The sequence below is a fragment of the Calliopsis andreniformis genome, chromosome 4 (assembly GCF_051401765.1).
Source record: "Calliopsis andreniformis isolate RMS-2024a chromosome 4, iyCalAndr_principal, whole genome shotgun sequence".
Taxonomy (NCBI): domain Eukaryota; kingdom Metazoa; phylum Arthropoda; class Insecta; order Hymenoptera; family Andrenidae; genus Calliopsis; species Calliopsis andreniformis.
Genome location: NC_135065.1, coordinates 4,245,273 through 4,261,767, shown reverse-complemented (window position 1 = coordinate 4,261,767; position 16,495 = coordinate 4,245,273). Strand labels below are relative to the sequence as shown.

Below are 16,495 nucleotides of genomic sequence, written 5' to 3'. Positions count from 1 at the left end.
TGCTTCCCTTTTTGTATTATATAAAAAGTTACTTTCAGAAAACTTTGAAAAAAGGATTACACTGCATCCTTGTAATTAAGTAAACACGCGATTTTTTCGTCCGAACGTTTTCGAGCAACTTAAGAAGACGCTATCACAGATTTTGTTAAATTAGATTAACATACAAATTATTAAGGTAGTTAAGACGTTAGGAGAAAGCTAATTTATCACTTAAGACAATTATCGTTGCAAGAAAAATTAGATATTTTCTGATCAATTTTCGCGTCACATTATCGTTGTATTAAGATTAACTTTTAGTCTCTTACGCAAGTACTGTTATTTCGTGTTTAGAACAATATTCAAGGCTCAAAGATTCGCATGTTACATAAAATTTCGTTATAAGCTCGTCATTATTTCCACCATTTCCTAAAATCATCCAAATTCACATGTTGACCATTCAAAATGGAACCACTCCACAGAAATGTACCTTTCACACCATCCTTAACTACGAGCTTATAGCGATGAAGTACTGTACACTCTCAACACAGTACGCACGTAAAATATTTGTATAGTAGTATAATAAAGGGAAGCAACGAAATAGTTATAAACTATTCTATAGAGAAATACACATATTATCAGTTATAAAAAAACTTAAACTTAATTTTAAACGGTGCAGTACAAACTTCTCGTTAAAATCGAAAAGAGTGACATTTAATGCGACCTATCTCGCAGAATCGATCCACTCTTTGATTTTAACTATATAGCTTACGATTTTGTATCGCTTACGATAGCAACCCCCTCGATGGGAAATTCACTCGCAGTGCTTTCATTGTCAGCGTAGGTGCAAAACTCACGGGTTCCCGAAGGGTAGCCCTTACCACACGCAGCTCGATACATTATATCGACTCTTCGATCTGACTAGCTTTCTATTTCAAGTCGCTAAACTCCAGATGATTACAGTTACACGCCCACGTCGATTACCGCTATCTCTCCTCTCTGTTTATCGTTTTCGTCAGCTTGCTACTCGTGAACCGGGAGCCAAACGTATCAGCTGCTCGAGGGTCTGGATCAATCCACTTTTTAGCCACCACGAGAAAAAGAAAGAGAACTCAAGCACACGTCAGGCTAATTTTCTTTTACACGCTCTTCTTTTTGAAATTCTCTCTGTTGAACGTCGACGATGAGTCCAGAAGACGAATTCGAGAACGATCTTTGAAATTTTTTTTTTAATTTTTTAGAAGACGAAGCAGTTGGGGCTGTTGGGACTCAGATTAATTAATTTCGTAAAGTGAAGGGAAAACGCAGAAAGTTATGGTGACAAATATTATACTTTAACATTTGTGTTCTAAAATTGAGAAAAATATTAGAAAATGGAGTTGATTAGTTTGAGTTCTCGTAAAGGGAGTGGGAAGAGTCTCTCTTGGATTTTCATAAGCATTCCTAAAATGATAGTATACAGATCGCTATTATGTGTGAAATATTAGATACAAATGTTTAGTACTTTTTGAAATATAAAATAATTAAAATGCAAAAATAATAGGCAGAAATTTTAAAAAACGCTAAAATCGAAAGAAATATAAAATTGTCTCAAAATCATGAAATTAGGATAATTCAATTTTTCTTTGTATTACCCACAAAATGATACCTGCCTAAACTCAAAATTATACTTAATCGAAAATGAATGATGAAGGTGATCTTAATATTTTATCAAACATGAAACTTTGAGAAAATTTAATTCAGCTATTCAAAGGACTAGCTTTTCTGCACTTTGGAGAAGAAAAAATAAATTAAAGTCATTTAACTCCTAAGCTACTATGAGTCAACCTGTAAAAATAGTATGTCACTTCGTCTATTTACATCTTAAAAAATGATCTAATATTTTGTGCAATAAATTCATAAAGCTAATGAAAATCAAAGGACATCCTTCCCGTCTTGCAGGCACAATTGTCAAAACCAAGACTGACCAAAATTCGTTCCAGAAATAAAAAAACACATACCACGCGCTTTTTGGATTTTCGTCGACGTTGCCCGCATATCTCGTCATTCCACGGACGACCCCCCGATCGGCCTCGTCACTTTTCGGGACCTCGAGGCAGTCGAGGGGCCTCCTAGTAGACTTTTTATAAGCCTCGTTCGTTTTTACACACCACTTGGTTATTTTTTATTTCGCCATCGAGAACTGTTTTGTAGAAAACTTTGTTACTTTGTTACGACCGCCCCTCGTCGTTGGAAGACCCCGCGAAGAAGACCTCCCTCCCCCTCAGGTTTGCCCCGCCACGAGTATGTTTTGCGAGAACCAACCCCCGATCCAACCCCCACTTTTCTCTGCTCTCTCCACGTGTACTTTTGCCTTCACGAATCCTTGTGCGAAACTCTCCCCGTCTTGTCGGACTTGAATAGTCCCTTTCTACACCCTGTACCAGTAGTAGACTTTTTTGCGTTCGTTGTATGTTTACTGTAAAGTTGTCCACGTTTATATATTTTATCTTCTAGCTAGCTCCTCGGTCTATACATATATTAGAGTAACGAAAAAATATATATATATGTATACAGTTACGTATTGTTCGTTACACACCGTTCATTATTACTTGCAAACGCGTTGATATTACTATTATTATTATTATCATTATTACTTATTATTATTAATTATTATTATTATTATTATTATTATTATGCCATTATTATTGTTACTCATCCAATTACGAGTGCAGTGTTCGCAGAACCGTCGGTAAGCACGTATATTCTCAGTTTTTTCTGTGTTTTATTTTTCACCCCTCTTTTCTGCTCGTTTTGCCTCGACCACCAAACGCGCGAACGCGTTGCATCCGCTGTCGATCTTTCGATCGATTCGAACCATTCGCTTGTGTCTCGTTCGCGATCTCTTTACCCCCACCCCTTTTTCGTACCGGACGGTTCTGCGTGCCGGTGCTTTTTGCCTTTTTCTTAAGTAATTCCGTGCTTATTGTTCGGATACACACAAACACACAGACACCAACGATTTATCATTTCTTTGTAGAGCGTAATTACCCTTTGACAAACAATAAATTATTGTCATTACCCCGTTTGTGTTGTTTGCGTTTTGCGTTCCTTTTTTTCCTACGTTTTCAGTATTTTTCTGTAATGAATCTTTTACTTTTCTCTCTCTCTCTCTCTTTCTGATCCACCCCTGACCATTCCAATCTATATTTCTTATCTTTATGCTCCCTCTGATTCGAATCAAGTATCTTACCTCACCCTGGACATAGCACTCCCCCTGATTTCAGTACCTGAATAGTCGAGTATACGTAGAGGGGGAATTACTGTAGCTTAGTACTTTAAATAGTTTCTTTACCTTTGATATTGCAGAAAACTATCTTAGATAATAGAATGTTTTATTGAATGGGGCACATCGAATGTTTGAAAGCGATAGATTGTGTTCGTTAGTGTTTGAAGGGTTGAGGTTGTCTTGAATTCCTTTTTCTAACATGGTGCTTTTCTTTTGCAGAGTTGTGGCTGAAAAGGACTGTGATTAATATTTTTTAGATGACCTTGAGTTGAACGAATTTTATTTTTCTTGACGGTGCTGTAAAAAGGTAATGATGCATAATTGGTAGTAGCTATTTTATTGGAGTAACAATAATTTACGTTAGATAATTACTGACCATATTAATGATGACTAAATTATAATCGATAATAAAAAATAAAATTTGAATTTAAATAAGAATAATTAAATCATTCAGAGTAGTCCTTGTGCAAAATTCAAGAAAGATAAAGTTTAAAAATTTTCATTGTTCAGATTGATTAAATGTAAAAGGTGATTTAAATGCCAACAGTTTTTAATTTGGCAGAAATAAGTAAGCATTTATTAAAATATGAGCTTTATTTATTTTAATATTATTTTAGTAATCATTTGAAAACCGATTCCTTTGCATATTTCGAATTATTTATTTCTACTAATGTTCAGTAAATCTTCAGTGTGTCTGATCTTTATTTAAATACAAATATTTATAATCAGGGAACAGACAAAGTAAAATACATGCAACCTCTTGAGACTTAATTTGCATTCTACTAATATTAAACAGAGTATAATGTTCGCAGACAGTTTTCTATTCTTTCAGATCACCTTTTACATAATATACAGAAAAATTGTTACATTTATAGTAGAATCGAAGATTCAATAAAATTGTACACTTCCAGCTAGATTCAAGGTCATCTTAGAGTCCTTAAACTGCAACTCGCTCCCTACTCACAATATCCACAGAATGAAAAATAGCACCCCAAATAAAAGCACCACAGTTCCCCCCAAAAAGGAACTCAAGACAATCCTAAACCAAGGGAATCTCAAAGCCCACGAAGCCTCCCCAGAAGGGCTACTTTCAAGTGCTGGATGCGCACCATCGAACAGAACAGATCTCCCCTGAGACACTTTTTGCACCATATCAAAACCAAAGCGGTCATTTAAGACTCTAAGCTACAATGACTCGCCCCGTATAGGTACGTGTATCGATTAATTAGTTTGATGCGTTCTGCTTGTGTCGTCACGGTAAGTGCTGGTATTTGTTTCGCCATCGCCGTCGCTTTAGCCTTTCGTTCGGTTCCCTTTTTTTTCTCTTTCTCTCTTTTCTCTCTCTCTCTCTCTCTTTTTTTATTATATGTCCGCAGCTTGCTCTTGCATCCGCGTGATCCGCGGGCCTCGCGCACAGCTACAAGCGCGTCGGCCCGATATTTCCAGCCGGAAATAGAGCGTGAAACCGAGAGAGGGAAAAAAAAACAGCAGAAAAGAAACTCTCTTCCGGCGTTCCTTCCGGCGCGAAGTGAACGAGGTTGTGAATATTCTGGTGAACGTCGGTTCAAAGTGAACCACGTTCGGCTTCGTTTTTGCCTTCTGCGCTTTCGTGAGTCCCGCCGAGGGAAAGTGCTCGCTTAGAACTAGGCTAGCCCAGCGAGCCTCTTTGCTAGCTGCCCGTAGCTGTGCCCCGCAACGTAGAGTACACACGTAGAACCGTAGAGAAGTAGACGAGAGGTGAAGAAAAATCGAGGGCGTCCATGGTCCTCCCTCCCACCCGATCCTTTCTTTTCTATTTATTTTTTATTACCCATTGCGAGCCCTACTCCCCCTCACATGTCTGAGAACCAAGCATGTACAGTGATCCCTCGTTAAGTGATACACTACCCGAAGAAGGGGTAAGGGTCCCCTGTAGAATGGTTTTGCTAGGGCATGGTACTGTTTTCAGCATGGGCGACCAGGGCTGGAGAATAGTCGAGCAGTTGATAGCAGTGGTAGTGATCTATGTCGTGTTCTGTGCGAAAGTGATGTCTTTGAATGGTTGAAGTTCTCCTGAGTAAAATGATGTCAAACATGATATTGTTTGGACTACTTTTGAAGATGTTACAGGACTTTTTCGTTATAAGTTCGGCGGTGTTTTCATCATTTCTGGGAATTAGTTTTTTATTCTTTTTAATTTTGGATAAGGTAGAAACACAATAGTAGTCTATACAATAATTATTGAGGAACACGTTACTGAAATTGATCATTGTGATTACAACGAGAAAACGCTGAAGCATCGTTAAAAATATTTCAAATAGCATCGTTTTGGTATCATTTGACTCAGTAGACCCTCAGTAATGCTCTAATCCCACTTTCACGAAGATTCACGAAGATTAACGCGCGTAGAATATTCTACAATCTAAACCCTCGTTCGTATTTATAGCTCCACTATTCTCAAATGCTGCAAGACTATCCAAACCCACTAAAACGTTGCCAACTTCATCCATCTCCCTCTGTAAAAGAGATTCGTCACGACCCATAGAATATCACTTAAGGAAGGGTTGCTGGACGGAAAAAAATCCAAAATCACGCGTGTCGTCGCGACTCGTCGAGGACGTACTGCCCAACACGAGCGTCTCATCGAACGTTCGGGTGCCGTCTGTCCTTTATTTCTGCGAATAGTGTGCTTGAATTTTGCTCGATTCGCCATAATGACGGCCTTGTCTGAAACTTTCGCTGAGACGGAAAGCCTGGGTGCTCGTTACAGCGCGTCTCAAAGAGATGGAAGACCTGTTCGCCAACGGCCACTGCCGCGCAGAGAGCACCAGTTCCCGCTGGATCATCGAAGTTAAATTGCGCTTGGCTCGCTTAGTTACATCTGGATGGGTGACCATCTAGGAGTCCCTGTGTTGGCAAGCGACAATTCAAGGTTCACTTGAAACTGTGAGCCTCTGGCTGAACATAGTCCATGTCGATTAATCCTGTGATTGCTATTAACGCCTATGGGAATCTAGTTGACCCAACATACTGACGCCTATAGGTGTCAATGGGTACGATAGAACTTCTATATAAAGTATCACTGCCCAAATATGGACAAAGACAGTAATTATAGAAAAATGTGAGGTCGAGTTTTGTGCATCTTTGAATAATTTTGAACATTTTATGTCTTATTGAAGTGAGAAATAGTAGTAAAATATATCTAGCAGATACTGTTTTTCTCCATTGTTGGGCAGATTAGACCTGACGCAGTCAAAGGGTTAATATGAGAAGTTATGAGAAAAATCCAAAGGAGTTTTATAGCAATTACGATGTGAGGACACTTGAGGCGAGCCATAGCTTCTCTGCGACTCGATTGAGGTAAGACATTTGCAAAGAGGAGCATCGAAATTGCTGTAAGTCCATGGGTCTATCGAGGTCTGAGTCGACTAGGTCTCTGTCGCAATTGGCCACACGCGTGTGAAGAAAAACTGAATATTTGATATAGTCCCTGTCGCAGGGGAGCTGTGAGAGAGGCTATAAGAGGCGTCTGCCAAAAAGTGGCGCGTTGGAGAATCCTTGACAAACTCCACAATACACGTGACGAGCACCCTAGAACGTTGATGGTCGACCGAGGGTTTTTTCGACCTTTTCGCGTATGACGAGCCTTACGCACATGCTTTCAGTAAAACATGCTTCAAGTAGCAATCGATGGTCATGTGACACTCGTTATGTCGAAACCTGAAGCTTTCGACAGAATATGCGTACATTACACACAGTTGTGTGTTTGCACAATCTCTATTGTACAGATGTCCTTGTTTTGCTGTGACATAGTTTTGTGACAGTAGAAAAGCTGAGTTATAGACAGTGAGTTGTAGGAACTGGTAATTTGCAGATCATTTAAGGGAAAATTGTTTTGGATGCGATTAGATTGTAAATATGGAAGTGGAATACTAAAACTGTTAATAATTAATTAATTTAATGAGAAAGGGAGTTGGATTTTGTGTTTGTATGTTATCTTCAGAATCCTTCAAAATTTTGTGAAAAGTTATGCACTTTTATAAGTTCTAAATTTTAGAGCTGTTATGATAGATAAAATGATAGAATAATCATTTGGAAAAAGTATTCTTCTATAGCTTCCTTCGTTATAAAGTTGTTGCTATATTCAGTGGTACTTTGGAATTACGTAGAATGAGTAAATTTTACTTATACATATGAGACTAAAGTCTTCATAAATTCATTAACTTTACTAAAAATGTAGAACTTCTTTTTTGTCCTTTTTGAAAAACGTAAAAAATTCCCAAAATACCAAAATTTTATCTTTTTTTTAAATTATAGCCTTTATTTGCCAGTTTTGCAACTTATTCTGAGAAACAAGTTTATACAAAACTGGTAAAAATCTGAAAAATAGTAACAAGCTTATAGCGAATACAGTTTTAAAAAAATTCTTCATCCAACAATCCAAGATAATTTATCATTGGTCATAGTGCTTCAACAAAATCACATGAATAGTCACAAAATTCATGAAAGAACCATTTCTTTAAAAACTGCTTTTGCATTAACTATCGATATTACGGAAAGAATATATCATCAGTTTTCATTTTCCCATCAATTCTTATTGCAATCTAAGATTTAGAACAGGTTTCATGACTCCAACGCTCATGTAATTATTGGATTACCACATTTCAGAGTAGATGGTCATAGTAAATTATATCAACTAAATTTACATTCCTGTCAGATTACTGATTAGCGTAGCTAACAGCTATCGAAACACTGATTAGTTTCCAATATTCCATTCCGATATATACTCGATCATGTCTCCACTAATATCAGCAATAGTCCCCAAAACAATACTAGATCTATACAAACAACTATATTAACACAAAATTAGTGCTCAACATAAAGACAAAAAGAATATACCTAAAAGTTCGCCCTATACAAAGGAAGCTGAATCACCATACAATTCCAAACACGACCAAACTTCCATAAATGGCATCAGTCGCCTCGAAAACAATACCAGAAGCTCCATTAACACAAAATTACTTTTCAATTAAAAAAAAAACATCAAAAGAATATAACCTGTGCAATAATAGCAACGCCACACAATAATCAAACACAACCAAACCTCCTCCAACGACATCAGTAGCCTCCAAAGCAATACTAAAACCAATAAAAACACAAAATTCCCGTTCCACCCAAAGAAGCAAAAAGAATCCTCAAAAGGTAAAAATTACGCAACAATACCAGGGGACTCATCTCCCATCGCGCAGTGTCCCAATCGACAGCTACTTGAAGCAACCGCTCAGATTAAGACACCGTGCGCAAACACGGTCACAGAGAGACTCTGACAGACGTTGACCTACGAGACGATCAGACTGGACGTTCTACGTACACGATAAAACGAACGGAACCGTTCGAGGCCAAGAGGATGACGCGGACACGTCTCTGTCTCTTTCTTGACCCCTGCATGAAACCGATTAGGATCGGGCCAGAGCGATACGGACGAGGCGATGGCGACGGCAGCTCTTCTGCGGAACAAACCGAGCCCCGGTTCCACGACCCTGGAGGACGTCCTTGACTCCCTCCTCGGACTGCCATCCGCGTCGCGTACCCCGAGTCCTGGGCCAGGACCCGTCGTAACCGGTACATCCGCCACCATGCGACATCGAACTAACGTCGGCCAGGCTAGTGCAAAAGCCGGGAAGAGCTGCAGCGACCTACGCCAAGACCTCCAAGGTAGGAGGACTATGTAAGTTTTCGTTCTGAGGCGGATCCTCTCGAGGGACTCGAGAGAGAGCACTAAACACTTAATCTCGTGCATCCTGCCCGGCTCTCTGTACACCTGTGTGCAGTCTGTGTCTGTGCGTGGCTGTGGTGCGTGTATGTTTGTGTGCCCTCATCGCGACGGTGGTTCGATGGTTAACGAATGCTGGCTTCGAATTTCTGGGCTTTTGAGGCGAGGTTCAGGTGGAATAATGTTTAGTGGTAGGTGGAAGGGTTTCATTTGATTGCTTCAAGAGTGATACGGGTTGGGAAATGTGGTTTATAAGTTATGATCCGGAAGATAGTTTAACTCTTTGAAGCAGAGAATTTTGGAAAATAAAAGGGCCGTGTTGCACAGATTTTTTGTTCTTATAAAATTCAACGATGTAGATTTATTTTAATTATTGAGAAACTGTGATTTAAGCAAAAAATAGCCCGCGCTCTTAACTCTACCATGCTTCAAAGAGATGATATAAGGAATATTTTGCTAAAGGTACTTTTGTAAGTTGTGTCGCTATTGAAGCAAGTGTGAGATTTGTAAAGTGGTTGAATGATTATGGAGGTTCAATACTGGGACGTTTGATTAGAAATTGCAGAATTGAGATTATGGAGGAAAATTATGGAGGTTTGTATAATGTTGGCTTGCTGATGAATGTGACTCTTTGATGTTGAATTTTTGGAAGGGATGGACTGTATCATAACTTTGTTACAGTTGTGTTTAATTTTATCAGGTTTTCATTTAAGTACCGTGGGTATTATTTTACTGCTAGAATTTTAGAATCTGGTTTAGATTCATTTATCTTTCCTTTAGTTAATATATTAAGTAGTTTCTTTTTGAAAATTGTATTATAATTGTTCTCACACTTGTTATGTTATTAGTAACACTTAAATAGATATGGGAATCTATGGATTAACTGTGTAACAATAATCATAAAGGACCTATAATTTTAATACAAAAAATGTTTTTTCCCAATTATCTCTTAAACTAGAACTATTTATTTCTGTAGTATTCTATATTTTTATTATTAATGGTATCATTATTTTCAAATTTGTATATTCAGTTTCCCTTTATATCTGCAAAATAACGAGTCACTTAAACGGTTTTGAGAAACACAGAGAAATTTGATACGTCACTTCGAAAGGTTATGCCAATCTGGGATATTTAAAGGGTTCAAAGAGATTTCTATGTGGCAAAGTACTGCGACACGATTTTCACGGCATCACGAACACGCAAGGATCCATAAAATGTGGAGTAAGTTGAAAAAATTAATGGTACTTACTGGCAAGCCTGAAAATGAAACACGGTCCTCCGTTATTTTCGTTTTCGCATAATTTTTCTAATCAGCAAGCGTGAAATTATCGTGTTAACATTCGAACCATGGGACCACCGTTCGTCTGTCTCGTCCTGAAATTATACGCTCCGCTTGCGTTTCTCTTCGCCTCGTCGCCACTCGCCCCTCACATACACACACACATACTTCTACCCTTTCTCTCTATTTTCCTCTCTACTTTGCATCTATTTTTCTACAGTCTTCCATTTCCCTCGCATTGGAAAAGACGGTGTTCGCGTTCCACATATGCATATGCACTTCTGTCGAAATTACAGCTAGGTACTGGGTGTCTCTGAAATAAGCTGTCTGACTTTGGTAGTTTATTCTACTTACAGTGAGAATAAATGAAAACGAGAAATCAATCATTTTCTTTTCTGGAATTGTAAATAATTGTTTTCTGAGACAGGAGTCTCTCAGGAATCGTAAAAATATTATTGACATTTTTAACCTAATGATCTTGTAAAAAGATTAAAGTCACAAGTTCTGATGTCGTTGTTTATAGATTTGCAATTAATGATAGTGTTCGTTGATTTGAGATAAGATATTGTATCGAGGAGCAATGAATTGGCATGTAAGAGCACCTAATATAGTCTACTCAAATTAAAGTTGTTTTTAATTCTAGGATAATTGACTCTTTGTATATTATTACGTATGCATTCTTAAACATGCTTGGCTACTGCATTATTTCTTTAACAACAAATGCAAAAGTTGTTTGTAATACTTAACAAATTTCAGAATTTTCAGAGAAATTTTTATAAGTTTTTCAAAAGGAAGTCATTTGGTGAACACACTAGCATCCGAAACTTTTATTTTCAAAGTAGGTCAAATAAAATGCTAAAATTGTGATAACTTACTTCAAGAGAACCCCATTGAACATGTATGTAGTAGGACTTATATTTCGTGGCGAAATTGTTCTATTTATTTATTATAAAAAAATTAATAAGCAAACAAGTGTTGTAATTATAGAATCTACTAAAGGTAAACGATGAAACTGTGGCAGTGTAGTTTACTAGACTATTAATAGACTATAATTACCTATTAATATAAATAAGAACAAAGAAAAATATGACAGTAAAAGGATTAAATGCAATAGTGCATTTGATACTGCTACCTCTTATCACTATCAACTGTTACTGCAATATTCTATCTAATAGATAACATATCAATTAAATATTGATTAAGTTAAATATTGTGTAACTTGCTCTTGAAAGAAAATTCATTTTTCATATCTTATCTGATTAAACTCGTGTAAGTATAGTGCAGTTTGATCGTTTAATTGCCCAATTCCCAAACAGGGAAGAAGAATATTTCTCCCACGGGGGTGGAATAATATTTCCTCCTAATAAAGGCAGTCTACTGATGAAATAAGCAAGCAGCTTGATAATTACTGTAAACTATGACCCAGTTTCCAGGATATTAAAACCTCGCTACGATAATTAAAAAAAAATAAAGTTCACCAGATCTCGTAAACTTCCAAAAGCAATGTTCAGACTAAAAGCAACTAAAAAATAATTTATTCTCCACAAATTCTCTCTAAAATAACAAGAACAAAGAATGAACTCGCTAAATTCTTTAAATCCACGAAGTATAAATCACATAAAAAAAAAACAATATCGGATCGCTAGCACCGTCGAAGGACACGGTGCACCATGAACGCTTGTCCTCGCTGCACCTTGTTCCCATTTCACCCATCTGCATCGTTCTCCATCCACCCACCCATTTCTCTTCCCCTGAATCGCTTCTCTCATAATCGACCATGATCGACCATGATCGACGACAGAAAGCAAAGAAACACGGTCGTCGGTCGAAGGGAAAGGAATGAAAAAGACCGCGTCGCGATGTCTCTTTAACGTTCCTTTAATTTGCAATCTTTTCAGTTACCACTTACGTTGTTTTACACCTTTGCAGAGAAGAAACAGCGTCTAAAGTTCAGGGAGGCGGATTCGTAGCGTCTCGCCTCCTTTGAATTCAGACGTCTCCATGCGAGGCTTATCGATCAGAGACGAATTTAGCGGTGCCGAAACTAGCCAATCTGGGACCCGGAGCTAATTACAATAATGACGACAACCGAAAACGCCGAAAACGCAGAAGACGCGAACGATTTCGAAAAGTAGAACAAAATAAGAGAATACGACAGTCGTAAGGCAATTTTCAAGATTTTTGTCTTCGTTCTATATCCTTTGCGTCTTTCTTTGGTTCATTATTGCTAACACTTTGCGTTCTTTACGGGCTTTTTACTTCGTTCTCCGCACCACGAAGTATGACTGCACTCGGGAGGGCAATTATTTTAATATTTTTCTTTGTTTCCTTTTTTTTTTATGTATACGTAAAAATGGAGGCATCCTCCGTTTACTCTACACGCTTCTAACTGAATTAAGCCACACTGAAAGCTCGTGGTCCACAGCGATCCTCGATACTTCTCGAGGATCCTATACTAACACTGCAGTCACAGGGTAATGTCACGGTATAATCATTTTCATTCCATACACACATCGCTTACATTCTCATGTTCTATTCTGCTTCGATACGTTCGATCGTGCCGATATCGTTCATGGATGGGAGCACTGTGCGTATGTGCTTACTAATCATTCGGTGTTTGTCGAATGAGGTAATCGCTTCAAAGGTCAGTGGCAGAAAATGGCTCATTTTGCGATGTGTAAGTACATGTGAAGAAGTAAAATCGATGTAGCATATGAATGTATATATTTGTCCTGTTATTCAGTCGATGTGTCATGAAAACGTTAAGATCGTGACAGTGACGGGAAAATAAAATAGAAATAAAATATTGAAGAATATTAGCGGACAGGTTGACGTGCATTGTTCCCACGAAGTAGTATTTTTATATCTTTAGTCAATATTAATCCTGTATGACTGTATCTGTTGTTATACAATTTTTTAGAATTCTTTCAGATCAAACTCGACATATTCTCTTGACTTATTACCATTTAATCATTTTACCAGTTGTGTTACCATGTTAAAATTTTATTATTAATTTTGTACAAAATAAGGGGCTCTTTGAAAGTGAAAAATATGAAAAATAGTAATAAATTGCTTGTTATACATGTTTTTTATTTTCAAAAAGAATAATATTAATATAATAAGTTATTACATAATCACAAGTTACTTTTTACAATGAAACATGATATTAATTGCTTTATTAATTAATTTTACTGACGTCTTTAAATGCCCATTTGAGTATTTATACTTTTAAGTAAAATTAAATAAAATCAAACTCAAAAGTAATTTTAGTCATACATAGGAATACAGATATCATATAATACCCGAAAAAGTATAATATAAATCATGTAGTATTTTTGTGGCCAGGAGTATTTCAGTGATTCCATTGCCAATTAATTTAAATGAAGCATACTATACAAGAGCACACTCGAACGAATTTAATAAAAACAAATGATGGCCCAAAAAATATTCCTCTAGAACAAAGAAAGCTCTTTTATATCAGACACAGCTTCAAAATACAGTCACTATAACAATGAGTTCATAAAAACGCAATCTTGCACTTCAAGTAACAGAAACACATTCCATTCATATACCGCCATACTTTCCTCTCAAAATCTCAAACTGACCATTCACTGCCACTGCTCATCACAAGTCTCAAAGGTCTGCGTCATCATCATCCAAACGATAAAATCGGTACGACCGTAGCAGGCACGAGTCCATGCCTCCGCTTGGTGTATCGATGAACCCAAAAATTGCAACCTATGTCGCAGAGTCCGCTAGGAGCGTGATGGACGTGCAGGGAGCTTCTGAGGAGCGAGCCTCGTACTACGTGGGTGAGCTGGTCCGGCGGAAGAGCGAGGGTAGCGACGCCATCCCTTCGAAGACGTCCGCTATACAGTCGAGAGGTCCGCTGCGTCACCGAAGAGTGTCCTTCGACAACAACCAAGAGGCAAACGGACTGATGGGAGCCGCGGAGAAGCTGGTCCGGTGTCGCAACAACAAGTGCAACAACTCCACTACCCTGGCCGAGGCGAGGAAGACATACAAGAGCTGTCACAACTGCACCTGCCTGTACTGCTCAAGGGAGTGCAGGAAAGCACACTGGGAGCGTCATCGGAGGACCTGTCTGCACTCGCGAGCTGGCAGCCTCTGCAAGCAAGTGTTGTCGTCCGCTAAAGAAGACCCCATCACGCTGAAGCACATCTCCGCGTTGGCGAAGCGTGGCTACGCGTCCCACGGTCGTGGGGCTGTCAAGTGCTTCTTCTCCAGTCCCGAGACGGCGGAGAAGTTCATCAACAACGGCTTCGTGGACCTGGGCGAGCCTACATACGTCAGGTGGTCGGACCTCCTGGCCAGCGAGATGGGCGCCGACTTGTACGCCGAGGTGATAAGGCTCTGCAAGTCCTACAACCCGGAGACCAGGCTGGTGCTGTACGTGGCCGTCTGCGTGGTCAGCGAAGTGCCCACCAGCGGAGCTGTGAAGTGGGAGCGACAGTTGGTGTCCAGGTGCGCGAAGATCCACCTGGACTCGAGCAGCAGACACCACACGTCCTCGTCCTCAGCTTCGCCCCAGGGCAGGCAGCAGTCCACGTCCCCCTGTAACATTACTAGGGAGATGGAGTCTCCGGAGATGCTGGTGCTGACTTCGTTGCCAGGGAATAACGGACAGAACACCCCGAAGAGGATCAGGGAGATCAGCTTCACGAACATCCAGAGGCAGCTGAAGCTGAGGGGCGTGTCCCTCAGGAGACACTTCCCCCAAGTGTACAAGAAGCTCCGTGCCTATGTCGATGGCACCGTAGACAAGTTCGCGCCTGTCACCATCTACCCGCGAGATCAGGCGTCGGGGAAGAGCTTCATGTGCATCATCATGCTCGACGTCGAGCCCGAGCGTCTTGAGCTGCTTCCCACGGACTCCTCTAGGGTTAGGACCGTCGACATTAGCGTCGAGCAGGAATGAACGCCGAATAGAAGCTCTGTACTCGCTTAAAGAATTTTTTACTGATGTAGTGAGAGCGAATTGCTACCTCCGACGCGATAGACGAGAGTGTTTAGGGTTGGGTCCCTGCGTGTCTGAGTGAGAGAGGAAAACGTGATGGGAAACAGCTGAAGAGAGGTCTCGGGAGTAGCAGATCGAAGTCGAACCAGAGCAATCCTGTGCAACTAGTTGCTCTCTAGGGTGTGTTTAAGTAGCAAGAGCAAAGGACTGTCATGAGCTTTCAAGAGCAATAGTCCCATGATGGGACGATCCGTAAGTATGTAAAGACTTAGGATCCTTAAATCAATTTTCGCACTTCGTTCGATGGCTCGTGACATTTGCTCTTAGCATTGCTCTCGACCTTACGAAAAACTGAGAATGCTCTTGCACTTAAGAAACTATAGGTCGACCACGCAAACTTGCTAGACCCAGTTAATCTCTAATTAACTGGATACAACTAGAAAGGAATTCAATATCGTTATATTAATTACATTTATAACTGTTCGTGATTACTTAGTCATTAAGATTAATCGTTCATTTAAACATAATTTGAAAAGCAATGATTATGTAAGAGACGATATAAGACTGTTTCTTTCGTGATATTTTACACACAAGACAATGCATTTAAAAATTGATCTACCAGCAGAATTTCTTTAACCATGATCCATGATCCTTCCGTGTATCAAAGTTCTAATTGTCCAAGTTCTCTCTGTCAAATTTGAATGATCGACCTGTAGTTGTAGAGGTCTGCTCAAAAGCGTCCTAGAGGGATGACGCTGGCCGAGACGAACTTTAAAAAAGGATCATTTGCCAAATCGAGGACATGTCGAACGGTTGATAGTCCACGATAAATAACGTGGAGCAACGAATGAAGTGGACGTTAGACTGTCCATTGCCAATCCTCTCGTCTTCACTCAGTTCGAGTTAGATCTAAACGTGTACTCATAGTTCGCTGTCAGCTTCCTGGTGCACGTTAGAATCGCGGGAGTCGTTATTTTTTATCATTTAGCCGTTGAAATACTCGTGGAACAGTTTCGACCGTCTTCTAGCGACGATCATTGGTTTCTGTGGCCATTTAACGCCATTTAACGTTTCCTATCGTAATTGATGTCTATCGGTTTCGTTCGCGAGTCTCATTCGTGGACCGTAGGGTACTCCTCTAATTGCTTCGATAGATCAAAAAAGGAAACTCCTCGATTTGGTTGTTGCTCTGTCAGATGTTTATTCATTGTGCCGATCGTCGAAACGAGGATCGAGTGATAA

The 16,495-nt window shown here is 39.4% G+C and overlaps 1 protein-coding gene across 6 annotated transcripts in view; it reads left to right on the top strand.

Moving 5' to 3' along the window:
• Positions 1 to 15,889, top strand: part of LOC143178352 (uncharacterized) — a 116,053-nt gene extending 100,164 nt beyond the window's left edge. For 3 of the 6 annotated variants that reach the window (XM_076376945.1, XM_076376946.1, XM_076376943.1), the window contains 2 exons: positions 8,684 to 8,938; positions 14,025 to 15,889. In XM_076376945.1, the coding sequence (XP_076233060.1) occupies positions 8,684 to 8,938; positions 14,025 to 15,214 (1,445 nt within the window). In that variant the 3' untranslated portion in view covers positions 15,215 to 15,889. Of the gene's footprint in view, positions 1 to 8,683; positions 8,952 to 12,204; positions 12,417 to 14,024 lie in introns of those variants that run through there. The other 3 variants (XM_076376949.1, XM_076376948.1, XM_076376947.1) reach the window with 3 other exon arrangements.
• The last annotated feature ends 606 nt before the right edge of the window (positions 15,890 to 16,495 follow it).